General features: G+C 42.7%; 2 protein-coding genes across 8 annotated transcripts in view; one reads left to right on the top strand and one right to left on the bottom strand.

Moving 5' to 3' along the window:
• The window catches only part of PAICS (phosphoribosylaminoimidazole carboxylase and phosphoribosylaminoimidazolesuccinocarboxamide synthase), a 56,583-nt gene extending 52,479 nt beyond the window's left edge, over positions 1-4,104 (top strand). For all 6 annotated transcript variants that reach the window (XM_048508880.1, XM_048508882.1, XM_048508881.1 and 3 more), the window contains 4 exons: positions 307-390; positions 480-660; positions 825-983; positions 3,300-4,104. In XM_048508880.1, the coding sequence (XP_048364837.1) occupies positions 307-390; positions 480-660; positions 825-983; positions 3,300-3,466 (591 nt within the window). In that variant the 3' untranslated portion in view covers positions 3,467-4,104. The remainder of the gene's footprint in view (positions 1-306; positions 391-479; positions 661-824; positions 984-3,299) is intronic.
• A 578-nt stretch (positions 4,105-4,682) lies between these two features.
• LONRF1 (LON peptidase N-terminal domain and ring finger 1) lies at positions 4,683-27,079 on the bottom strand. Of its 2 annotated transcripts, none has more exons than XM_048508887.1 (12): positions 26,386-27,078; positions 23,006-23,124; positions 21,272-21,394; positions 19,688-19,798; positions 18,679-18,916; positions 18,273-18,369; positions 11,042-11,156; positions 10,511-10,632; positions 8,718-8,876; positions 8,470-8,632; positions 7,391-7,543; positions 4,683-5,931 (listed from the first exon to the last, which is right to left on the bottom strand). In XM_048508887.1, exons 1-12 carry the CDS (start codon positions 26,924-26,926, stop codon positions 5,773-5,775), a joined length of 2,100 nt encoding a protein of 699 aa, XP_048364844.1. In that variant the 5' UTR covers positions 26,927-27,078; the 3' UTR covers positions 4,683-5,772. The 2 variants fall into 2 exon arrangements, with proteins under 2 accessions (XP_048364844.1, XP_048364845.1); XM_048508888.1 differs by lacking the exon at positions 4,683-5,931 and adding an exon at positions 5,938-7,223 and having other exon boundaries at positions 7,357-7,543; positions 26,386-27,079.
• Positions 27,080-27,386: the final 307 nt, after the last annotated feature.

The raw sequence follows: 27,386 nt of genomic DNA on the forward strand, positions 1-27,386 counted from the left end.
TGATACCATAGAACGCAGGTAGAACAAGTGGAGATGCCATGTTCTTCCAGCTGCCAATGGTTTATCTATATTCTCAATTTGTAGGGGAGAACCTGAATGCCAAGGAAAACTTGAGGAAAGCTTTAAAGCCTTAACAGACCCAGGAGCAAAGTGTGCTGCTATTCTTGAGTGACACCCATTCGGTGATGCAGATAAAATGAGGGGGAAATTCAGCTTTTCAGTGAAATATGTTGTTTGCTCCTTTATTTTGGAACAAGTGACTTTCATACTGTTTTTACAGTGCTTGGTTTTCTGTGTGCTTTTCAGTCTTACCGCGATCTCAAAGAAGTGACCCCCGAAGCGCTGCTGATGGTGAAGAGAAACTTTGAATGGGTGGCAGAAAGAGTTGAGGTATTGGTGACATTCTTCATAAAACAAAGGATTCCCTGGGGTCTATCTCAAGTACTTCTAAATTGCCCTCTGACTTTCCCTTCCACTAGCTGTTGCTGAAACCACAGACCCAAGGCAGAGTGGTTGTGCTCATGGGATCGCCGTCTGATCTTGATCACTGCGAAAAAATTAAAAAGGCATGTGGAAGCTATGGCATTCCTTGTGAATTAAGAGTAACATCTGCCCATAAAGGGCCAGATGAGACACTGAGAATCAAGGCTGAATATGAAGGTAAATAGTTGGAAGTTACCGATAAGACTATGGTTAAAGAAACCTGGAATATCCTATGTACTTTAAAGCCACTACAAAACATTAAATGGGGGAAGTCGATATAGTTCTTGTTTTTCTTCTGCGTATTGTGACATTGAAACTCTGTTGTGTGTATGTATTATTAGGCGATGGTGTTGCTACAGTATTTGTAGCAGTGGCTGGTAGAAGCAATGGATTGGGGCCTGTGATGTCTGGCAACACTGCCTATCCAGTTGTCAACTGTCCTCCACTTTCAGCAGAGTGGGGTGCTCAGGATGTGTGGTCATCTCTAAGGCTTCCCAGTGGTAAGATAATTTTTAAATATATTTCAGCTAATGATTTCTTCAACTCACAGTTTACTTGCTGGTTCTGGTGGTAATACAGTGCATTCTGGTGGTAATAGAGTCCATTCATGAATGGAGGACTTGCGACAACGGAAACAGATGTTGAAGGACATCAGAACTTGCCATCTAAATCTGCCAGTGGGGAAAGGGTGTGGGGGGGGGAGGTGTCTGTAAGTTAATGAGCAATTGCTTACTTCCTGTTCAGCAAACTTACGGAAAGTTTGGGTTTTCTAAAATGTGATAGTTTAGAATGGGGAGAATGAAAAACGGGTGTACCCATTGCAGAGAGAATGTTTGAATTGTGATTGCCTAACCCAATACTGCCTGAAATTATAAGATATTAGCTGCTGTAGGTACAAAGCCATTTTTCAGGATCTGTGAACTTTCTTCTATCAGGTGCATCAAACACATGCCTTCAAATAAAACTATACTCTTTTCCACAAAAGATAAAAGTGTGATCACTTTTGGTGATATTCTTCGTAAAACAAAGAACTCCCTGGGGTCTATCTTGAACACTTCCAAGTTGTGTTGCGGCAGAAGAGGAGGAAGAAGGTGGGCAGGCTGGGCTTCAAGAAGGTTGGCTGGGTTGTGGCCAGTGTAGCAGGCTCTGCATATTTCAGCTTGGTGGAGAGCAGCAGATGGGGCGAGGAGGACAAGAAGTGTCCCCTTGCAGGGATTCCCTTCTGTTTGCTGGGATGCCTCTTTTCCCTGCCCTGTTGCTGCCTCCCCTGCCTTTTCTGCCGGCAGCCAGCAGGTGGCGGGCTGAAAGGGAAGGAAGCTTGAGTGCCCTCTGCCTGGGATGCTCTTCAATCTGCTAAATTGTGAGGGCAGCTTTATTTTGTTTATTTCTGCATTCGAACAGGGGGAGGGGAAACAGAATTAGGTGGGCACTACGACCCCATGGAGCATTCTGTACAGAGGTCTAGGATGTGGCAGATTAATACACATTGCACTTTTATCTTTGGATGGACAAGAGTATAAAACAGTGGTGGATACTGCACAGCATAAATGTAACGTCCTTAGCATGCTATAAAAAGTGTCTTGGGGAAGAATTTTTCACAACTCCCTGCTCCAAAACAATTTCAGCCCATTTTATTCCTCTCAAGCCAGGTTTTTCAAAAATAGCTGAACTAGAACCCTTTTCCCCAACCAGGCTGAGCAAACACAAGCAAGCAGGAATGATTTATTTCTCCCAACCAAACCTCTTACTTTCATTTCCACAACTTGCGCCTGCCATTTTGTGTGCTGCAGCACATTCTCCGTGAACCTTTCCCATGGAGGTTTCTGCAGCTCATCCATGCGTGATGTCACTGTAAAAAGTAGATGCATAAAGCTTGTTCTGCCTAGCAATCCTGTGCATGTGTTTTGTTTTGAAGGGGTTATCTGCGAAGTTACAGCATCTCTAATTGTGTCACTGTAACTTTGCAGACGTTTCCCTCAAAACAAAAAAGGAAAAACTACTCGTGCACGGGACCGCTAGGCAAAACGAACTTTATTCATCTATTTTTTACAGCAATATCACGTGTGTATGAGCTGCAAGAAGAGGGAATCTCAGTGGGAAATCCTCAGAGAATCTGCTGCAGCACACAAAATAGCTTGCACAACTGTGAAACTGACAAAACCTTTATGCAGGTGGTGAGAAAAAAAATCAATTTTGGTAGGCAATGCTTGTGTTCCCCCATGCTGCGGAAACACAAAATGCTAAAGCAGATCTTTTTATAACATCCTAAAGACTCCCATTCTAAAGATGTTACATTAATGCTGTGCAGAATCCCCCAGTGGATTTTACTTCCTTTATATTAGACTGAAGGATACTGCAATAATCTCTAATGGCTGGAAATTTTCTCAAAACCCACCATAACCTTTGGCCTAATTTTTTAACCCCCATTCCCAGTTGTATTCAATGTTTAAGTACATGTAAACTACTTTTTATTGAGATATTAATGCCCTGCCTTTCCCTCATGGTGGCTTACAATTCCAGTTACATACATACAAATATGCTATTGCCCAATTTACTCCCCTCTCCAAGAAAGCATCTGCAGCTTAAAGCCCTCTAAAATAAAATGGCCTTAGAGCCCCACCCAAAGACAGCCTGTTATGCACCAGGTAGAAGCAAGGCCAATAACTAGCAGGAACTGTTATCTTCTCCCTACTCACCATGACTTCCTCCACTGTATTCCAGATGGTGCACACTTTCTCCACAAGCTGAGAGTCACTGATGGTGCTGTTTTATGTAATCACTAGAAACGGCTGAACTCTCTCTCTCTTTCTAAACAGGTCTTGCCTGTTCTACAGTTCTTTCACCTGAAGGTGCTGCACAGTTTGCTGCACAGATTATGGGGCTGAATAACCACTTCATATGGGCCAAGCTGCGAGCAAACATGTTGAATGTGTGGATCTCCCTAAAGCAGGCTGACAAGAAGATGAGAGAATGTACTTCCTAGATAGCTTCTTTTAATACAATTTCTGTATTGTTCACCTGGCAATTAATATGCCATTGTATTCACATTGACTTAGCTAGAAGTTCTTTCTATACCTCTTTATCTGAGAGGTATGTTTTACCGCTGTAACAAAAGATGACCAATTTTTGGCTTTCTGGAAGCTATTGAAAGTTAACCACCTTGCTTTTGTTTCAATATGGATTCATTCTTCTGGCTGATCAATTGAGATCAGTCTTATTATATAGAACTGGTTATTTGTATCTACTGTTTTAATGTACTGTTAATTCTTAGGCTTTTACATAAAGGCTAGCAATACAACAAAGCAATAGTCTACTCTAGTTTAAGAGCTTGTTCTAAAATTTAACCTGACATGGTTAACAATATGTGGATAGTCAGCTATTTTACATGAGAATATCTTACAGTATTCATTAACAGCAGCCCTATGCCTATTCAGCTTATGACAGGAATGTTGGTAGATTTTGCCTCTGTTTATAATGGCCAAAGACTTGAAGCTGTATCTTACAGGCTAATGTTTAAAAAAACTAGAATTGGTAGTAGTACCTGTACAGAATGCCGGGCGGGGAGAGGGACAACCTGACAACTTTAAATTGCTACAATAAAACTAGCTTTCATCACTGAAATTTTATTATCGTTGTGATGTAAATGAAGCAGGAAAACTTGTACTTCACATCTGGTTGCAGTTGTGCTTCAGTATGACTCTAATCTGTTACTTTCAGGCATTTGGATTCTCCCCAGCTCTTTTTCAGATGGCCACCACCTATCTTTCCCATTTAAGGCCAGTGGTGTTAGAAATGGACCACCATTCACACAATGTGTGTCTACATTAATATGTTTGCCAAATTAAATATTTTTACATCCTGTCCAGGGAAAGGGAAATTGTGTGTACAGCCTGAATGTTTCAATTCAGTTGTGGCATGTTAGAGTCAATGTTCCCAGCTCCTGTAGGACATGTACTTTTCTCACAACCCGGTTAAGCAGAACAAGCTCCCATGACAGAATGGGGATTTAAGCCAGGGTATTCCCGATTCTGACTCTATAACCTCTTATCCCACACCAGCTCTTAGCTATTCATCTGCTTTTTAAAGGCTTTCATTACATATAGGTATTCTGTGCTGTTCAACTGATAGCTTCATTTCATTAAAAGACTGGCAACATCTGTTATTCTATCTACATCAAAGAAAGAAAACAGTAGCACAAGTTAAAAAATATGGTTTAACTTTATTGAAAATTAAATATTAGCAATTTTAAAGAAATATTTCACAAAATAACTCACATGGAAGTTATACTAACAAATTTAAGAAGTACCTATTGGCAAGCAGAATGCCAACTTTGCTCTGCATTCTACTGCTTCACTCAGCCTTCTTTCAGCTTAAGGGGCTCCTTTAAATTTGAGAAAGGCTTTATTGAGCAGACTGGTAGGATACAGGCCAGTGATACATGAATAAGGCATGGTTGAAGTCTTACTGAAACCCAGTATTTTTGAAAAACTAGTAAAAGCTTGAAAAACCTCTACATGGGACTTGAGTAGTTTCTAAACATTCACATCAGTTGTCTGTATACCATAGCTGATCTATGGTACTATCCAGAAGAAAGACAGTGCAAGAAACTAGAGGATTAGGAATCATTGCTTTTATACAGTTCCTAGTATCCCAGGCAATATTTGTTATGCACTTCAACAGTTCAGCCACTGGGAAAATATATATTGGTACTGATCTGTGTCTAACCCAGTCCTTCTCAGAATCACAATAATGTGTTCACAGTTTGAAAAGCATCTTAAATGAAGTGTTTGATTTTAACATGGCTCTACATTCATACAATCTTTTTGTACCATTTTAGTTAAGACACAAAAAAACAATTTTTTTTGTAGCAACATTCAAAACTATATTAAAGTACTTGTGCAAACATCAACAGCATGTTGCAGCTGAGGCAAACTCCAAATTGCAAGTTTTTGAATATATTCATACTGCTGTAAACCTGGACTAAGGTCAAAATCCAGCACTTTCCCCCCACTTGCAAGAAGTCAGAGGAAAACTCAAATGAAAGATACATTCTCACTTGTATATAGTGCAAATAAAGTGGAACTTGTCCACATATTGTTACTGGATTGATTTTTGTGTGCAATTTAGTGGTATCCTTTTGAGTTGATTTGATCTACATGAAGATGTAATTGTTTCAGGAAAATAACCAATTCTGACGAGTTCTCAACCCAGCAATAAATGTGCAAATGCTGCAAACACTCCAGCTGCAATTACAGCAAGAATAGGGAACATTTCAGGAAGATCAAGGAGTCATTTGGACTGGTCACGAGAGAAATATGTCAATATATCTTGAATTTTTATCAGACGTTCTTTTAAAGACCTCATAGAAAATACTGTGAGTTGATATCTAGGGTCCACAGGGAGGACAGCTAGAAGCCACCAACACCAAGCAGGTCCATTAGCCATATCCTAAGAGTAAGAAACAAAATGCATTATTACATTTGTAATATAGCACAGGTGCTAAACATACATCTTCTAAATCTACACACATCCTTTTAAGTTACCACTCTTCCCAACATGCATTTCTAGAGTTAAAAAGTTGCCGTTTTTCAATTTGTCACAATGATTTTAAGGGCGCATGATTGAGGTCTCAAGTGCCAGAAATGAAAACCACTGAATCTAGGGCTAGTTAAGCTACAGAGCAGTTGGTTTTCAGCAATACTCTCAATAGTTTACAGTATCTATTTTGGTTTTATGACGAGAGTTTGCTTAATGCCCTGAACAATATACAAATATCTGCTTCAATCGACATGAAAGCCTGGTAAGAAAACTGGTAAGGTGGGGGACAGAAAGAAATGAGCATTTCCAGCAAACTTTTTACCTACTTTTCCACTGGGAAAATTGTGAAATTTAAGCGACTGTTAAAAAAACCAAAATATTTTTCTTAATGGTTTTTACTCATTCAGAATCTGTAGTATGAAAATTACACTACAGAATAAGATAACTCTTATGTGCAACATATTTGCAACATTATGTTTTACTATAGCATTTGTTTACTTTTATTTATTCCTGCCTCAGGTGACAAAATCTTATCGTTATGTGCTAAAGTAGCACCAGGTGCAGCTGCATGCAACTCTCAGCTATTGCATATGTTCACAACTTTTTAGAACATTAGGCATTTGTGCTTTTAAATTCCACAAATATGTAAATAGCAGAAAAGTATAGGCTAAGTTATAAATTATAACATTAATGTTAGTGCAGTAAGATAAGTTTAGTTTTAGTAAAAAAAGATATCATTTCTACTTCCCCAAAATTTCTGTTTTTCCCTATGAATTCAACCAAAAAAGTAATCTATAGCCTCTAGTGCAACAATAAGTTGAAAGAGAACATGATAGGGCATGAACTGGTACTGCACAGGGTTTCTCATGGTGCAACTTCCTGAGCTGTCTTCGCCATCAAACCCAGGGAAGAGACAATTTCAAGATGATGGCAAGTAAAATTACTCAAGCATTAAAAAAAATCTCCAATTGCATCCTAATACCGGTAGATTCCTGATATTATAGTTTCTGAAAATAGTTACCTAAATGTGTTAATATTTCCTTAAGTGTAAAAAGCCTGACACCAGATTGTGGTTTGTTCTTTTTCAGGATGCTTTTTTTCGCTTTTTTGCCTATTACCATTGTGACATCATCTGTCACACCCTTTACAGATTGACTTGCTTGGCTAGTAAACAAGCAAATTGAGCTGATAAGACAGTGGTGGCGAACCTATGGCACTCCAGATGTTCATGAACTACAATTCCCATCAGCCCCTGCCAGCATGGCCAATAGGAAGGGGCTGATGGTAATTGTAGTCCATGAACATCTGGAGTGCCATAGGTTCGCCACCATGGTGATAGGAGTTGCTTGGTGATTATACTGCTCATTACCTGTACATTTGATTCCCTCTCTGGCATTGGTCCAAAATGCTGAAGGATTTGGGTATGAAATTTGTTTCTTAAACTTTGAAACCAGCTGCAAGCCTGACTGTACACAAAATCATGAAGCTCTCCAAGTTTCCTCGTCTCACCTTCATCTTTAATCTAGGGATAAAAAACATAAAGGGTAAACTGAAGTGTACCAAGGTAATCTAGCTCATTATGCAGATTATCTAGATCAGGGGTGTCCAACTCTGCTGCCCCAGATGTTCAAGGACTACGATTCCCATCAGCCCCTGCCAGCATGGCCAATCCCCAGGGACTCATGGGAATCATAGTCCATGAACATCTGGGGCAGCAGAGTTGGACACCCTTGATCTAGATTATCACTATTCACCACAAGACTACCATGAGCAAGGTCAGTAGTGCTGCATACATATCTAAAGTGCTCTGCATAGCCCTTCACTGAAAGCCATGCCATCAAGGAGAAAGCCCTTTTACAACCAGCAGCTCAGTGGAATGCATCAGATCTTCTACCAAAGGTTGAATATACAAAATAAAGGTGTTTTAAGTATACATACCAGAAGTGACAGACCCCCATCCCTATTTATTTTTTGTCTAGGGTAAATTGTCATTTGAATTTCCTATAGAAATCTGGTAAATGTACTTAAAGCGATAGCGGAGTGCTTTCTTCTGGCTTTATTACTGCAAAAAACAATTGGAGCTGCATGTTAAACCACCACACTGACTGAGCTATGTGTGCAGTCTAACTTTGCCACAGCCAAGGTAGTGGTGGTAAGGAAAATGAAAATTCACATCAATAGATCTGCAGGTGCAGCTGCCCCCAAATCTACTTAATCAGATCACATAATTTGTTCTAATAATCAAATTTGATCTATCATTACTCACTGTAAAGTTCCTTCCCTCTCCCAAACTCCCATTGCTAGAATTAACAGACAGAATTAGAGAACCTTGTATCAGCAGTTTCTAAATAGCAGATTCACCTCTTCCCATTATTAGAGGCAAGGACTGCAAAAGCTGTGACATAATGTATGAGATGAATATACGTAAAAAAAATAAAGAATGAATACCTTTGTATCTTCCAAATACTCAATGTCTGCAGTGCAATACCCGTCCTTCATCCCTCTTTGCAAAACTGTGAATCTCTTCAATCCAACTGTATCAACAATAGACCGTCCATCCGGCAGATAGTCAATGTTTCTAATGTACAACATACAACCATAATCTGCAAATCTAGAATAGGGAGCAGAGTTAGTACACATGCTAGAATTGTTCTCCACAAAATTTAAGTATATTTATGCTATGAATGTATACATACCCCTTTTGCGGGTCACTGGTACACATCCCAAATTGTTTTGTTCCTGTTTCTATACTCCTTCGAATCATTAGTCGATATCTTGGCTCAAACACATGAAGAGGACAAGGCACAGTAGGATAGGCCATAGTGCAAACAAAAATTGGAACACTACGAGTCAAACTAGAAACAAAACAAAAATGTAACACAATTGAAAAGGCTACATTCGTCAAACACTTTTGCTTTAATACAGGGATTTCATATGTGCACTCCTTTAATGTTTTGCAATAATGTATTCACAGCATCTAGAACACAATTTTTTTTACAAAAAACAATTGCAATCAATTGCAGTCCTCCAAATTTCTCACTGGAGACAAACACACACTTAATGCTGAGTTTGTAGCAGATCATACTAACATGAGCAAACTCTTTTCCTGGCAAGCAGATGACCAGCAGCATTGACTATAATAGCACTGATCACCAGTTGAGATGAAGAAGACAGAAAAGGTGCCCAGTTGCTGGTCGTTTTCCAACACCCTGAAGGACCCCAATGACACTGATGCCAATGCACTCCCAGTTTCACTTGTCTTTTAAACTGTCTAGAATGGTGCATGGATACTTGACAATCTATTCAAAAGAACTTGCTTATCCTATTCAGAATAAAATATACTACCCAAAAGAAAAGGCCAATTCAAAATTCTGTCCAAAACTTTTGGGTGTGAGTATTTATAAGCAGCTGATGAGCACATATTTAAAATACCCTGACCCAACAACCTGCTTGGAGAGAGATATAGTGAGGGTTTTAAAAAACAAAACAAAAGCACTATTAGAATGAAACAAAGTGAAGTTCCAACAAGCTTTTGACAGGCTTATGAGCTATGGTAGAAGAATAACTGGCATGTTGGAATTAGTCCTCCATTTGGTGGTATCAGACAGGTACCTATACATGCAAGTTTGGCTAATCACATAAAACACACGTAAAAATAGAAGAGGGGGAAATTATTTAAAGAGCAAGAGATGCACAGAGAAGGAGACATTTAAAATTATTTAAAGAGCAAGAGATCCACAGACAAATCCCTTCCCCAACAAAGACTTTTCCCCAATATGTTCCCTTGTCTTCAGCAAGACCTCCCAGTTTATCATGTTAGGTCTCAAGGCTGTGCTATTCTGCAAAGTAGGCCCCAATACAAGAAGCAGACCTACAAAATATCCATTTTTAAAAAGCTCACTTGGGTGAATAATTCATATCCGCTCTGCATTATGATGGGGGGGCTTCCCCCACTGTCCTGTTTTCCGGATCCAAAATTATACTGGAAAAGAACTATTTACGTACCCCCTCCATTTCACTGTTACATGTATTGGTAGCATGCAGAGGCGTAGCTCGGGAAAATGGAGCCCAGGGCAAAAATCTGAGTTCCTACCCCAAAACAGGATAACTTTCAATATTGTTTAAACTAGGTGTATCATAGAGAGAAGTCTGTTATACACTGTGTCCAGACTTCACTTATAACAGACTTTTCTCTGCGATACACATCTGAAGATGTCAGCCACAGATGCAGGCGAAACATTAGGAACAAGATCTACCAGACCATGGCCCCACAGCCTATAAAACCCACAACAACCAGTTGAATCTGGTCATGAGTCTCAGTTGAATTTTGAAAGTCAGTCAGCGCACCCCATACAATTTGATTAGAATGCTTTTAATTTTTTTGCTAATCGATACAAAAACAGGAGAAAAGAAGTATCTAATCAACTTGACGTTGGGAAACGTGGAGAATCAGCTCTTTTATGAACACAATTTAGGAACATGAACTCACCTTGAATGTTCAGCTGTTTCTTCATCATGAATCCTTTTTCTCTCAGCTAACTCAGCAGGCAAATACTTCTTAATTAGTGCTTTCAGCAAGTGAGTTATGCTGTATTTTCTACTTGCCAGATACTAAAGAGGAAAAACACCCTTCAGCCATTTTTATCTAACAGTGAAATTCTGCTCTCCCAAAACAACTGTCAAAATAAAAACATCAGGTAATCTAGCAGTTTTAATTTCAAGATCAGAGATTTCCTCATAAATTTATGACATTTTAGCTAACCCTATTAAAAGATGTTATGCTACTGGGCTTGCATTTTTTAATGGGCCAATGTGGCTACGTCAGTGTCCTTATATCGAACATGTGTCAGAACTATCAAAAAAGGAAGTGTAAGAACAGGAAAGCACAACCCCCCTTCCCAACAAGAAAGTCTATTCTGAGTTTTAATTTGAGTTTGTATTAAAATTTAAACAGGATAAACTCTGTTAATGTCAACAAATACTTGCACTCAACAATGGTTACATCTCTGAAAGCTGTTACCTCTTTCAAGCATTCTTTACAGAGGGGACACTGGGGAGCATAGTCCAAACAACGCTCTAAACAATTCTTACAGAAAGTATGGCCACAAGGAGTTGTCACAGGATGGAAGAAAAGTCTGAAATAAAATTTCGAGAAGTCAGAATTGGGACTGAAATTAAAACACAGGAGACAAGAACACTCTTCAGCAAAACATTCACATTCTCTCGTGTTTATCTTTTTCTGTTGAGTCTCACATAATCACAACAATTTCCCAAAAATAGTACAGTTTGCATAAAGGATGACAAGTACTCTTTATGTGCACTACAGTTCTTTTCTTATTGTGCTAATACATCCCAATCAATCCATCAAGAAATATTTAACGAGGCTCGCCTCAATCTTTTTCTTTCGCCCTTTTCCTTCTTCCCCAGGTTTTGGAACCTTCAAACAGATTTGCAAAAGTGCAGGTAGATAGCTGTTGATTACAACTTACAACAGCTGTTTTAGGTACTTTTATCCTAGCACCTCTCAGGTTGTTACTGCATGTGATTACTGCCAGTTTGTGTCACAGTGAAACATTTAGTTATGCATTAAATTTATTTTAAACAACCAAATTTGAACTGCAATTAAAATGGTTTCATTTAAACTTAGGCTGCTAATTGGGGGGGGGGGGGGGGAGAAATCTGTATGCAGAGGACTTCCAATGGAAGGATCCATTGGATACTCACCGTGAAGGGTCTTTCTACTGTAGGTAAGTGGGGCATCTTGTGTGGGTGTGATCTCGACCAATTGCAGAGAGGCAGAAAATGATGAAATTCTTCCATGTACTTCCTGTGAGGTCTTGGGGTCACCTTCTTCAGTACCCCCGCCTGGCATAGTAGTATAGCACTTAAGTAACAGGAACATATAACCAAAAACACGGAAGGAAAAACAACGGCTCAGCAATAACTAGGATCACTAGAACAGTGACAACAACAACGACAACCCTAAACGTTGAACAGTCTGAAAACATGAATTTAGTTGATAACTGAGAGAGTAACATCGGGAAACAAATGGAACTAGGGAGGGCCAAGATGCCCCACTTACCTACAGTAGAAAGACCCTTCACGGTGAGTATCCAATGGATCCTTCTACTGTAGGAGCGGGGCATCTTGTGTGGGACCTCCCCGAGCAGTGTCCCGAATTCGGGTGGGTTTCATTAGTCCCCGATGATACTTTCCAGTACCCTTTTGCCAAAGGCTGATTCTGCCGAGGCCAGGGACCGAATTTTATAATGACGTATGAAGGTGGAAATGGAAGACCAGGTGGCAGCTTTGCAGATGTCTTCCACTGATGCATGATTTCGGAAGGCTGCGTTGGTCGCAGCATTGCGAACTGAGTGAGCTGTGACTCCCTGAGGGACCGGTAAGTCAGAAGCTTTGTATGCTTCGCATATACAGGCTTTCAGGGTACTACTGATTGCTGCCTTGGACATTTAAGCTCCCAAGTTGGGCGGGCTAATGTTGATGAACATACTCTCTGATTTGCGTAACTCCTCCGCTCTTATTATGTATGCTTTTAAGGCCCGGCTGCGTCCAATGTTTGTCACGATTTCTCTTTGGGATGACAGAGGTTTGGCATGAAGTTGGGAACGACGATCTCCTGGCGAACGTGGAAAGGGGAGTTAACCTTCAGAATGAAAGTTGGATCTGTATGAAGACATACTCTATCCTTATGGAACACGCAGAATTTTGAGTTTATTGAAAGGGCGCGAAGTTCAGCCACTCTTCTGGCCGATGTTATTGCAATTAAGAATAACGTTTTCATTCTTACCCATTTGATGTGTACAGTTTGAATGGGTTCGAACGGGGACTCCAGTGAGTGCCGACAGGACAGCGTTCAGGCGCCAAGAGGGGAACCTGTGGACTACCGCAGGTTGGGACAATTTTACCCCTCTTAGGAAGTTCAGAATGTCTGGTGATAGGATTGTTGCCCACACAAGGAATAACGGTGGCGAGAGCTGCCAATTGCCTGCGCAAGGTGGAACACTTGAGTCCCATTGAGTAGCCCTGTTGTAGGAACTCCAAGATAACGGTGAAGGATGGTTCCGTGGGGTCTAGGTCGTTTGATGGCACCACCTGACGAGGGCCTTCCATGAACAGTTGTAGATATTGACCGCCTAATTCAAGCGCCTGGCTGTTAAGATTGTAGATGTGACTTCTTCCGAGTACCCCTTTATCCTTAGGTTTGCCCGTTCAAGAGCCATGCGGTCAGCTTGAACCAAGCGGGATCGGGATGCATTATGGGGCCCTGCGTCAGGAATTCGGAAGTGATTGGCAGAGTCAGTGGTTCTGCGATGGCAAGTTCCAGGATGGTGGAGAACCAGGGTCTCCTGGGCCACCTGGGGGCTACAAGGATCACCAAGGCGCCTTCGGATATGATCTTGCGCAGGAGCCGAGGGATCAAGGGAAAGGGAGGGAAGGCATAGAGAAGATTTCGAGGCCATATCGCATTCAGGGCGTCCGTTGCAACTGCCTGTGGGTGGTAGTGACGGGTCATGAACTTTGGAAGTTGATGGTTCTTCTGAGAGGCGAACAGGTCTACCTCCGGAGTGCCGAAGGTGTTGCATATCTTGAAGAAGACCCGTGGATCGAAGTCGCCATTCGGTTTCGCACAGATTCTGTCTGCTGAGCCAATCCGCCTCTAGATTCTGGACTCCTCTGATGTGTAGGGCTTCTAGCGATACCAAGTTCTCCTCGCCCATCGGAGGATTTTGTTGCTTCCGAAAGTGGAGCCTTGCTGATCTGGAGCCGCCCTGGTTGTTGATGTACATCTTCGCGGCAACATTGTCTGTTCTTATGATGACATGTTGGTGACCTAATTTGTGGCCGGAAATGTTGAAGGGCAAGGAAGATCGCTCGAAGTTTCCAACACATTGATGTGGAGCCGAGATTCTTCCGAGACCAAGTTCCCTGGACATACATTTGACTGAGGTGGGCCCCCCCAGCCCTGAAGGCTGGTGTCTGTGAAGACTTGAGCTCGATGAGCATGTAGATAACGCTTTCCCCGCCTGAGGTTGGAGCGGTTCGTCCACCAGAGAAGGCTGAGACGGACTCTTGGGGGTATGGTCAATTTTCTGTCTTCTTGGCAATAATGTCCAGCTGGTATGCACGGAGGAATCGTTGGAGCGGTCTCAAGGCGTGAAAACGTGCCCACGGGGTCAGGGCGATTACGGGGATGAAGGTTCCCAGCAGACTTGCCAGTTTTAGCAAGGACGATCTTGGGTTGGACAGGACTAGTAATGTCGCGTTCCTGATTCTTTCTACCTTCTCTTCTGGTATGAAAAGGGAGTCTTGTACCGTGTCCAGCACTGCGCCTAGGTGTTCTAGCCGTGTGGAGGGGAATGAAAGAGCTTTTTTCTTTGTTTACGATAAAGCCATGCTGTGCTAGGGTTTCTTGAACTACCTCGACGTCGGCGATGGCCTTGGGGACGGAGCGTGAATGAATCAGCAGATCGTCGAGGTAGGGGTAGACGTGTATCCCCTGTTCCCTCAACATGATGACTGGAGCCAATAGTACCTTGGAGAAGGTTCTTGGGGCCGCGTGGCTAGTCCGAATGGCAACGCCTTGAATTGATAATGTTGATCCTGTATGGCGAATATCAGGTACTTTCTGTGAGAGTTGTGAATAGGGATGTGCAAATAGGCTTCGGGTCAGATCTAACGGAAGTCAGCAGATCTTGATGGCGAAGAGTTGCCGTGATAGACCGAAGGGTTTCCATCCTGAATTTGGGGACCCGAATGAATTTGTTGATGCGCTTCAGGTTGAGGATTGCTCTCCAGTCCCCATTTCTTTGGGGACTGTAAAGAAATGTGAATATGTCCCTGAGAAACATTCCGCTGTCGGTACAGGTTCGATGGCTTGGATCTTGGTTAGGTGGGAAACCGCCTCCAGAGTTCTGCTGGCTTTGGCCGGATCCTTTGAGAGCGGCGAAATGAACAGGTGGTGATGTGGAATAACGCTGGAATTCTATCACATAACCTGTGGAGATGACTTCCTTTGTCCACCTGTCCACGTGGTTTCCCTGCCAACGGTGCTGAAAGTGTTGGAGACGGCCTCCCACCGGGATGCTTTGATCGTCATTGCTTGTTCTTATTGGAGTTGAAGGACTTGCCCGGTTTGTTGTATTGTTTGAAGGACTGTTTGTAGTTCCGAAAGGAATGTTGATTCTGCCAGTGTGGTCTTTGCCCGTCTCGTTGCGTGCGGGGTAAGGATTTGTGGGACCGGAAGGTAAACTTGCTGTTGGTAGAGGACCTGTCGGGTGCCCGGACAGATTTTGGCATCGTCTTTTTGTTGTCCTTGGTTTGGACAAGGACTTCGTCCAATTCTTTGCCAAATAGGGCCCCTCCATAGTATGAATAACCAGCCACTACGTGTTTAGATTGTATGTCCGCTTGCCATGGGCTTAATCCAGGCGCTATGCCTTGCTATCATGTTAGAGGCGAAGGATCTCGCTACCAGTGACATGGCGTCGAAGGTGGCATCTGCTATGAAGGAATTGGCAGAAAGGACCCTTTCGATGCCTTCTCTGATGCCTTTTGCTTCGACTGGAATCATCTCCAGGAGACGTTTGAGCCACACCATGGAGGCTCTGGCCACTGTGGAGGAGGGCGTAAGAGTTTTGATGGCTGGCCCCAACCACTCATGGGATCTACGAAGCGCTGCTTCAGACCTCCTATCAAGCGGGTCCTTGATATTGCCCTCCCCCTCTTTGGCTACCAGTGCCCCGGAATGTAGGATGGACACAGGGGCATCAACTGGAGGATTCTGGAGGAGGACGTGAAACTGCTGAGGCATCAGATATTTTTTCTTAAAATTAGGGGGCAAGCCCTTGTGGGCAGTGGGATTGAGCCATTCCCTATGAATCCTTTTAACAAAGCATTCAGGAACAGGGAAATACTTGTCGCCCTCCCTATCAGCGGGGAAGTAGGATGATGTGCCTTTTGGATAGCCCTTGACTGGCTTGTTGGAAGCGTTAATGGAAGGCTGGGGAATTTGTTCTTCCGCGTCCTCAGGGTCGCGTAAATCCAGAGCGGAGATAGTTTTAGAAATTAAGGATTGGATTTCTTCCAGTTTAAAGAACTGTATGGATTGTTCTACAGCTGGCTCAGGGGTTTCCTCTGTGTCAGAGAATTTTTCTCCCCCATCAGAGCCGTCTAAACTGGATAATTCCTCTTGCTCCACATTAGGTAGGGCTGAGGGGTCCCTTCTGTAGGAGCCGGAGTCCTCTCGGTGGGGACTGCGGGATCTATGGGACCGAGTAGAGGAGCTGGCATTAGCTGTTCTTTGATCTCTTGCATCAAGAGCTTTGTCTATCTCCCTTCTAAGGAACTCAGCGAAAACTGCAGGGGGCGCGTTCATCCAGGAGGAAGCTGGAGTTAACTGCCCAGTGTTAGAATCTCCCCGTTCAGGATCCTGTGGGTCTTGCCTGTTAGGGGCACAGGGAAGAACCAGTTGATCGGGGGGCTCCGCTGAGGTGTAGCACGACTGCTCCGAGGCCCTGGGAAGGCCGGAGGAGTCGGCTATGGAGTCTCCGGTTAAGGACGCACCCTGGGAAGGCGCTAGACTCCCGGCCGTTTTAGTCTTTTTCTTTTTCTTGGCGGGTTGGGATGACTGCGCATGCTCGGAGGCGCCAGATGTTCCCGCGCGCTGCGTTCTGCCAGGCGTCCGTTTGAGTGGAGCTTCTCCCCCCTTCTTTATGGCCGCCTGACTTTGCGGAGCGTGTGCGCTCCGCCGCGGAGCCAACAAAGGTTTCGCGTTCAGGCGAAAAGGACCTCGCGTCCATGATTAACTGTCTATTTGCCAACGTTCTATTTGCCAAGGGGTGGGGGAGGGGTGGGTGGGAAGGAAAGCGGTTGCTTTCAGCGGCGGCTAGACTACTCTTCCCCAAGCCGGACCGCGCTTACTCACCCCTCTAAGGACTTCAGACAAACACAGACTGGCACAAACAGACTACGAATAGGGTTTTTTTTTTTTTTGCCAGAGCCAAAAAACGTGTCTGCTCTCTGCAGAGGCAGGAAAATACTGAAGAAGGTGACCCCAAGACCTCACAGGAAGTACATGGAAGAATTTCATCATTTCCTGCCTCTCTGCAATTGGTCGAGATCACACCCACACAAGATGCCCCACTCCTACAGTAGAATGGCGTTTCACTCTGGTTGAGATTCTTAGTGTGCCCAGACTACGCACTGCTGATAGGGACTACCTTGATGGTTGCAGAGCAAGTTCTTCTTAGCTCTCACCTTGCCAGATATTGGGGACCTTAAATTTGACAGGTGGACTAGAATGGTCTGGATTTTAGGCCCACTAGTTCTGAAAACAAATCCAGAATCAGCAGTGTGAGTGAGCCATTGAGCTCTTGGAAACAGCCTTCCCCTTTTCTTTGTTTTCTCCTTTAGTCTTTTTCTTTCTTTTCTCTTCCCTTTTTATATTACTGTTACATTCGTTCTATTTTATTTAAAATTTCTTTTTTGTAATTCTTTGTTGAGAAAATAAAAATCATGTCTAACAAAGAAATCTGCACACCAACAGAAGCAGTTACATGCAGTTCTATTCCCTAACACTTGGGGTTCCCCCCACTCAAAGCTAAACCACAGAAAAGAGTAAAAAGATTGGACGCTATGATTAATGCAGGATATTGGAGAAAAGTACAATGCCTGCCTTATGCCTACTTAGAAGGGATGCTGATTTGGCATCTTTATTACACACATCTTGGAAGTGCTGGATGTAAAGCAGAAGGGAACAGCAGCATTCCATACCACAGGAGACCCTTTACTATACTTTTGGCTCGAATACAAGAAGAACTTTCATACCACCAGCAATTTAAATGCAGTGATGATATGGATACTAATTCGATACTCAAAATCACATTCCGAGGGATGATAGCAGTGGCAGGTTTTCTACCTTACTTCTTATGCAATGTTTTACATTTTTTAAAAATCTCACTACCAAGTCAAATGGGGTAGTTTCAAAATGGTAATTTTCAGACAACAATCCTAGAAAACTTGAATCAAGCATACCATATGCACACACAAACATATAAGTCAAGCCAGTTGAACTAGATTCAACTGATTTAAAGCACCAATTCAATTTTTTCAATTTAAAGTTTCCCAGAAAACCCATATCCCTTCAGCAATGTGAACACACCTCAAAAAGGAGCTATAAAAACACAATGCTCAAGATAAATTTTGATTTTTTAAAAAAATCATTGTACTACCTCATACAAAGTGAACACTCAAAGTCTGATACATCAATCAAATCCTTTGGAACTGCTCCACAACCGAGTAGAATGGCAGTGCCCTTTTCTGTAGTTTCTAAGAACAAACAAAACGAGGTGTTACCAAAGCAACATAGGAAACAGAACAGGTCAGATAGAGCAACAATGGCTTCCTTGATTGAGGCAATCGATCTCAGGTTGGGTCTTCCTTCTTTCCTGCTGCCTTCAGCTTTTCCTAGTACTGTTGTACTTGGGTCACATTATGAGAAGACAGAAGTTACTGGAAAAGGCAATAGCCTCAGTTTCATCATTTTAGTTTCTAGGGGAGAGTTGAGACTTGATTTGACCTAGAACACACTTGTCTTTTTGACTATCCAAACAACAACATGAATCATTACATTATTACCTCCTTCTTTTGTTTGTTTATTCCTATCTTCACAAATTGTAAAATCTTGTTCTGAAAGTGACAACTTCCTTTTTAAGAAAACATCTTTCTCCTGGACAGAAAGCAAAGGTTCAGAAGAAACCCTTTTTAATCCATCTTCTTTGGCAATTTTTTCTGTAGAGATAAGAGACCGGGTGGACTCCCCAAGAGACAAGTTTTCTCCAACAGGTTCTGATGTAACTTGTTGTACTCTTAAATCCTACCAAAAGACGATGAGAGAAAAAAGGGATTATTTAGCAAGTCTCATATTATCAGATGACAACAGATGTTTCAATGGTAATGTTATGATTTTTTAGGCAAACCATCCTCATTATTCTGGATACACAAGCACCTGTATATACCTTAAAAAACAGATCACCCAGGACAGGGGCAGCAAGGACACACCAATGGATAATAGGGAAATTTGCCCCCTCAGGATACCCTAAGCTCTTAGGGACTTAAAAAAGCCAGTCCCTCACCCACCCGCCTGACACTCAACAGCCCTCAAAATTATGTACCACCTGGATGGCAAGAGGTACATCGATCATGTCCCTTCTGACAAATTTACAGATTATTTTTCTGCTCACATGAACCAAAAACAAACTGTGGGTCACGCTGTTTTACTGATCTGCTGAGAGCAGTCTACCATCAAATCTGAAATTATCAGGTTACACATTATTAATATTATGAGTGCAAAAAATATTCATCGTCTACCTTACATAAATCCTAGGAGCAACACTCAACTCCTACCATTTGGTTTCTGCTTTTCCAGTTTCAAAAGCAGAAACTTAAGATGGGAGCTCCCTTGAGTGGAAAGGAGGATAGCCCCCCAAGTGACCCAAATTCATGCGCCCAGTGCGTCGCGCACCCCCCCGCCCCCTGGGAGCTTCGCCGCTGCAACACACTAACACCGCAGCTTGAATATAACTGTCACAGACCTATATAGCTACAACCATAATATAATCCTGCATCGAGAACGTGAAATACTTACTGGCTCTAAATCCATCTCAGAAACATGTTTGCTTCGAGCATGCGGAGAGCTCAAAGCAGATTCCTTCAGATGTTTTCCCACATTTTCTGGTGACAGTAAGGCATACAGCATCTGACCCACAAAAAAGATCAAAACATTTCATCAGTTACAACATTTAGCCATCATCTGCTCTAGAGCTATCGAAAAACCCATTCAAATCCTTTCTCTCTTAAACAGATGACTGCAAATCTTCATCTTGTCAGATTCCCATCTTATTCTATTGCATTGTTGTGCAAAAAAATGCACGTGTGCAGTACACAGTTCTCAATATTTGTGCTAGAATTCATCATGCATTCAGTAGTTCTGTGAAACTTTACAGCCAAGGGTATTCATTAACTCTGGCTCTCTAGTGTTAATGTATTGATACATATTGCTAATATATTGTTACTGTGCTGAGATATTGATTTATTGTTGCTGTATTGTTGACGTATTGATTTATTGCTAATATACTGAATTGCTAATATATTGAGATAGCGCTGCTGTTATTGTAACTGGCTAACGCTAGGTTTGATGTGTTAAGTCACCATCTAAAACTTTGTTTTATTTTACAGTTTTATGTATGTTATTTTACAAGTTTGTAATCTATTTAATATATACTGTTATATTATGTTGTTTGCCGCCCTGATCCGTAAGGGGATGGGTGGGGTATAAATCGAAAAATGATGATGAAGATGAAGAAGAGGGTTTTAAAACACAAATTACATGTTTCAGAGTCACACCTGCTTAACCTGCTGAGTTTTTTAATTAGTAACTGTCTCCTCTCACAGACAGCACAGAAATAAAAGATTATTTATTAAATTTGTTACCCTACCTTTTTCTGATTAACACCAGGCTTAGGGCAGCTTACACTCGTTATAATTAAAACATCACTTACGGTTATAATTTATCTTAATAACATTAGCTAGTTAATGACAATTGGTCAAATATCATAGTCTAAAATCCCTCATCCCAACATCCTGTCAAAACTCCTAATAATTAATAATCCCTCCACCAGCACCCCTTGGCCCAGCCACAGGACCTCTGTCTTTGATGGATTAAGTTTAAGCCTGCTCTTCTTTAACCACCTCTCCACAGCTTCCAACTACTGGCACAGTGTCAGCTCCATCAACCAAAAAAGCTGGGTGTCATCAGCGTATTGATGGCAACCCAGCCCAAAGCTCCAGACCAGCTGTGCCAGGGGTTGCATGTAGATTGGGGAGATGACTGTCTCCTGTGGAACTCCACAAACTAGGAGGTGCCACTGGGACATCATCTCCTCAATTCCCATCCACTGTCCTTGATGCTGGAGAAAGGAGGATAGCCATTGTAAGGCCACACACCAAATCTCAAAAACGATGAGGTAGTGGATCAAAGAAAGAAATCAACTGTGTCAAATGCTACATTGAGATCTAAAAGTGCCAGCAATGCTGATTTCCTTCGATCCAGCTGGAGATGGAGCTCATCCGTGATGGCAACTAACAACTCTGTCCCATGACCAGGACGGAAACCAGACTGAAATGAATCCAATACCATTAATGAATCCATTAACATTTGCAACCCAAGTACCTTTTCCACCTCTAGCTTTGCAGGAAGAAATCCTTCATCAAGGGCCAGGCAGTGAAGAAAAAGCTGCAAGGCATCATCTACAGAGCCAGTGCTACGAAATATTTTTGCTCTTCTGAAGTACACCTTAAAAAAAGAGATTTATATTTAAAATATACTACAGTAATTATTTGGCTTATGTAGCAGATTTACAAACCTGAGCCCAATCATGTCTACTGTAAAGTCAGTCTTACTGTAAAGTCAGTTTTACTAGATTTCCTTCCTGTGGAACTGAAGGCTTTGATTGTTATGTTTCACACTTCTTCCCTTGAAATTTCAAAGAAATTAATAGGACCCTACTCTTAAAACTATTGTTTGGAAGAAAGTGCAATGGTACAGGTTACACAAGGAGAGATATAAGCCTGGCTGAAACCAGACTCTGAAGGAATTCAAGTGTCAGCAGAAAAAAATGCTGATCTTACATGTTTCCTCATTGCTATTGCCTACACATCACAAACCAACAAGGGTAAACACTGCAAAGGAGTAATAGCCCAAGAAGTTGCTCCTTGACGTCTTGCTTGGGTCGAGACAAACATGCAGGATTCCAGTAGGGAGACCGTTGTTCTAGTGTACTCTGGCAGCAGATCCACCACAGAAGTCCTCTTTCAAGGACTTGCTTCAGGGAGGAAGAGAGTCTATTTATAACATGACACAAGCTTCATAAACACACTTGGTCAAGACCTAGTTTTGAACATTGCCAATTAGGTGGTCTTTGTGTCGATCAGGAAAATATCTGCCTTTTTCCTTGGGACCAAAAAACAGGCACTTTGTTCCTTTTGGAAGAAATGTTAGTCTTCTCAGTTTAGAGTTCTCCTGTTCATCTTCCAATTGGTGTTAAATCTACAGTTCTGACAGAACAACGAGCCTTTAGACTATCTGGTGATCTTTTAAAAAACAGTTCTGTAATTTCTTACTTACAACAGACAAAGCCTCCTCCCACACTGTATATTTAGAAAATGAGGGCCCAGCAAACATTAAGGTCAAGTGAGCACATTGTGACTGGATAATCTAAGGAAGAACCTTAAGAACAAGATGCTGTATCACGTGCTGCAGCTTCCTTACTGGCTTAATGTTTACTATTTGGTTTGTACTATGCTGGGCAATGGTGAAAAACATGTCCCACAATGCAACTGAAGGTGATCCCATGGCATGATTGGAAGGTGCATAATTTGTTAACCTTGCTGAAACTAAGCAGGTCTGGAATAGAATCAGCTTTTGTATGGTCAACACCTAGAAACCCTATATATGTCCTATGACAAAAAAAAGCAGAATACATGAGAAACGTATTTTTACTTTATGTGATCAAGGAGGGAGAACAAAAAATCCCCATTAATGTATGTTGTTGAAAAAAGAGGCATGTTCTCAAAGTCAATTATTTCTTAAAGTTGAGGGAAGAATCAATTGAACCTTTGTCTTGAAGCATCTATAATCAAGCTAAATTGTGCCTGTCACTGACCTCTACACCCACTGACCTCCATCCTTCCAAAAAACACAATCTAACAATTTAGCTACAATCTGCCAGAAGAAAGGTGCACAGTGCATCACACAACACGCACCTTCCAGAAGTTATCTCTGTCACCATTCACAAGACATCATTGTGAATGAAAGCAATTTAGATTCACAGTGTGGCAGCCTGGTTGTACATTTTTCAAAACAGAACAGGTACCATTCTGTCACACTCTATTAATCTGAACTTACCTCAGGCCAACTTGGAATTTCAGTGATAACAGCATTTAGGTCATCCAGGGCAAATTTAAATTCTTGGAGGGCAGCAGAAGATTCAGCTCTATAAATCCGTAGCATTAAATCTCTGGGATCTAAAAATCAAGATTTAGATTTCATTACGTAACTCCAGAACATAAATTATATAACTTGTAATTCAAAATACACCTATAGCCCAGGGTTAGAAAAAAACAGTGTACTGTTTCAGGCAAACAAAATGAAAATGTGAAAACCAGCCTAGAAACCTTTCCCCAAAATCCATATAATCTACTATAAAATTATAATATTCAACTGACTTTTGTTCCCTAATGACTTTGCTATAAAATAAATGTATCTTCCAAAACCAATAGCAACTTTCTGTTATATATTCCTATTCAAATTAGCGTATTTTAAGTAGCCCAAGTCTACACATTACAATGTTTAAATAAAACTGAAAAAGTATTATATTTTATAGATTTAGTGGTTGCAGAACAAGATCTGAAATGCACTTTAACAAAATGAAGACAGGATGATTTTTAGTTGCAGAAATGTTTCTGAAACCAAGACAATAACTCTAACACAATCCACAAGCTGCAGCACAGGCAACCTCCATTTTTATGACTACAGGTTTGGTTGGTGATCCTCAGTCTCATGACCTGATAATTTGCAAGTACTAGGCTGCAGTATAATAAAACTATAAATTGTCAGCACGCCTTTGGGCTTTCCTGGGCTTGCTCTTGCAGCATACCATACTACATAATCTAGAACTTTTTGTGACTATACTGCTACTACACTGTAATTCCTAATAAAATATGCTGTACACATAAAGTCCCAGTGCTTCACATTTCTTGGCAGTCAATCGATCTTTAAGCCTGTATGAACCAACAGTGCATTCTAAAAAACTATGGTCACCTTGTACCACAGATATTAGCTTTGGTTTACCAAATATATGTGAGGCAGCTACTAAGTGCTGCTGTGTGATGTTAGTTTCAAATGCTGGTACTCAGACTCATTTTAGAAGAGACTTCTTACAATTTAAGAATATAATCTATTCACAAATCAGAATTTGTTATGAATGTTACAGGATGCAAAAAATTACCAACAAATGCTTTGTTAAGCATGCATGGTGTCGAAATAGTTTGATATGCCACCTCATCAGTAAATACAAGCTTCCTATTTAGTAGATTTCTGATTTTGAGCCTCATAAAAAGGGGGGATCCACTTGTGGAAACAGTGTGTGCAGGGTGCCTGTCCTGGCAGAGGGGTGATTCTGCTGGCATGTGGGTGCCACAGCCCCCCCCCCCCAGCACTGGATGCCATACCAGTGTCCCAGGACCCCAGCCACAGCTGGTGTAGCAGAAGCAGGCTGGTGGCATGGCCAGGTAGGAGTCAACTTTAGACTTTAGTAGGCTCTCTCCCAGTCTTTCCCAGCATTATGTCAGTGTCCCATACTGCCAATTTCAGCAGCTTTTTGACTTTGAGCTTCCCCATGCCATTGGGAAGCCTCTTTGGGGGTGGCAGCCAGGTGCCTGGCTCTTGGAAGGGGCTGTTTGCTGCAAAACCAGACAACTCTTAAGTCATACTCAAAGTCATACTTAAAACATACATATTCAAATATAGTTTAATATGTTACATCCCTAACTAAAGATATTATCTGGGAAGTCAAAGTCACTCCTGTACCAATCTGTGCTACTGGCTTAAATTATGAATCATCATACTTTTAGAACTATATCACATATATCTCATATAAGAGAATGCCACCCACTAATCCCCTGCTTCTGACTTTCTTCTCTGCACAAAAGTTTAGACTTCAACTTAATGTTATACATAAATATTATACATGTTATATGTTATGTTATACATAAATGGAACCAGCTTTATATACCTCCCTATTAAAAGCCATTCAGATAAAAAAGTTATTACATTCAAAATAAGCTTCCATCAATAAAACTACAAGAGTATGAACATGCTTCTATTAGGGTCTATGATTTGACCTCTGGCTGTCTGGTGACAACTCCATAACGCAAATGCAGAATGTTATTAATCTCAAACATAAAATAGCAGCCACCAAAAAACAAATAGCAAATCTTACATTGTCTAAATATTTCATCTATGACACTCACGAAGAATAAGTCAGGCAACTACATTAAGTTAGTAGCCAAAGATCCACTAGAGAGAGATACAAGCATGACCACGATTAAGGCAGCCAGAATTTCTTTCACGTTAACATTTCCAAGTTAAACGTGCTGTAAAGTGCTGAGTCAACATTTAACCTAATCATATTACTTGACCTCACTATATCCTGTGTCTTTCCCTAGCATCATGTTGTTAAAGACCTAACAAACCCATTAGTGAGTGATGTCACAAGCATTATACAACCTTTCCCCCTTCCATGCCCCCATCTGCTTATGTAACTAGCCCCAGCCTCCTGCGAATCCACGAGCCAGTACAGACTACCCACAAAGTGGCATCTCCAAATGTTTCCTTTGACACTTTCTCTCATAAACACACAAAAGAAACTTAAGATTGCTCAACCCCGACAATATTTTCCCAGCACAAGTACACAGTCGGCTGGTTTGCTGAGAGCCCTGGGTTATGAAACTTTTGATTCATCCATACTGCAACTGAACCAATAAGCAGCATTTGATATGCAGTGCTACGCTAGTCACCCCCTGGAGCTGAATCAATGAAGCATGCACATGGAAACACAGCAACACTCACAAGGTGCACAACTCTAGAGGAATACCAGTATTAATCTGCCCTGGCTAAGAAAGAATGCCTACACACCCACACAAGCCTTGCTGCACCTTAACACTTAACTTCCACCTTGGCATAAGCTTCCATCAGACCTCACAGAGCAGCACATATTCGAATATGTGCTGTCAATATATCCTGTCATTCACAAAAGTTTAGGCTGAAACAAAAATCAGGTTCAGCTCCAAGATGCCTGTTTATTTTTTATCTTAGCTCAGTAAGATTTATCCAAGTCTCATTTTCAACTCAGAAACAAATTTGCTTGGATTAAGAAGAGTGTAGATACCCCACCTTTCTCTTCTGTAAACAGCCACTTACAAACTCCTTTCCCCACAACAGTAGGCGGGGCTGAGAGAGTTTGGAAAGAACTGCGACTAGCCCAAGATCACCCAGGAGGCTTCATGAACAGGAGCGGGGAAACAAATCCAGTTCACCAGACATGAGCCCACTGCTCAAGTGTAGGATCGGGGAATTAGTCCCGTCCTCCAGATCACCACCAGGGCAGAAGTCCCACAGTTTCCTTATGAGCAAACGATAAAGCAGCGCGCCATCGCATCCCTCTGAGATGACTGGAGCATGGATGCGCCCAGCCTGCCAGGCGTGCCCCCCCCCCCCCGGCTTACCCTCTCCCAAAGCCTGGCTGGCGGCTTCCCGAGCTGCCCGGTGCCGTCCCTGCCCCAGCAACTCGCCGAGGCGGCGCCACGTCCGCGTCCTCCGGCACTCCACCGGGAACCATTTCTCCGACAACTGTCCGAGGACGACGGCGACGACGGTAGACGCCCCCAGGGCTTGGCCGCACAGGCGGCAGCGGGCGCGGAGCCCCTCGCGCAGACAGCGGCGGCAGTAGGCGTGCCCGCACGGCGCCACCACCGGCTCGCCCAGGAAGCCCCGGCAGCCGCAGCAGCAGAACAGTCCCGCCGGCGCCCCTCCGCTGTCGTCCGTGAGCCGGAGGCGGTAGTGGAGCACCAGGCAGTCCACCAGCGTGCCCAGGCGGCGGCGCGAGGTCGGGACCAGCGGCGGGCCGAGGCGCAGCGCTGCCGAGTACGCCTCCAGCGCCTCTTTCAGGCGGTTGCCCAGCGCCAGCAGCTCCCCGCGCCGCAACAGCCGCTCCTGCTCCGACGGCGCGTCGCCGCCTGGCTCTGGGGCCAGCGGCGGGGACGCCATCCGTACCCTCCTTCTGCTGCGCGCGCCTGGCCGGAGACGCCAACGGCCGCCACCGCTCTCCGAAACACGAGGAAAGCGGTTGACGCGCCTGCGCGCTGCCGAGCGGCTTTTTTCAACCGTCTTTCTTCCCCGTCCGCCACCTCAGGCTTATATAAAATGCCGCATCATCTGACTTTCCCAGAATGCTGACTTTCCATTGGCTGACAGAGAAGCCGCGAGGAAAGAGAGAAGGGGGGCGAGGCGGAGTAAAATTATAAAACACAACCACGTGCTTGGCCCCGCCCCACTCCTATTGCCCCGTAGGAGGAGTGCTCGGAAGACACGCCCCGGTCGGGAATCGGTGGCGTTAGAGCGCGCGACTGGGCAGCGTCGCTTTCCCTGCTTGAGGTGTCAAATGCGCCAGCTGGCGAGTGATAGGATGATGAGTTAGGCCAAGTCTAACTCTACATAGGATTTCATT

This window comes from Sphaerodactylus townsendi, linkage group LG10, assembly GCF_021028975.2.
Source record: "Sphaerodactylus townsendi isolate TG3544 linkage group LG10, MPM_Stown_v2.3, whole genome shotgun sequence".
In the NCBI taxonomy this organism is placed as follows: Eukaryota; Metazoa; Chordata; class Lepidosauria; order Squamata; family Sphaerodactylidae; genus Sphaerodactylus; species Sphaerodactylus townsendi.

Coding starts and splice junctions, on each gene's coding strand:
- LONRF1 (XM_048508887.1), bottom strand. CDS start 26,926: ATGGCGTCCCCGCCGCTGGCCCCAGAGCCAGGCGGCGACGCGCCGTCG. Junction 11,157..18,272: donor GAGTGTTCACTTTGTATGAG/GTAGTACAATGA, acceptor ATTTTATTTCAG/ACTTTTCTTCCATCCTGTGA. Junction 10,633..11,041: donor GTAAAGAATGCTTGAAAGAG/GTAACAGCTTTC, acceptor TTTCCTCTTTAG/TATCTGGCAAGTAGAAAATA.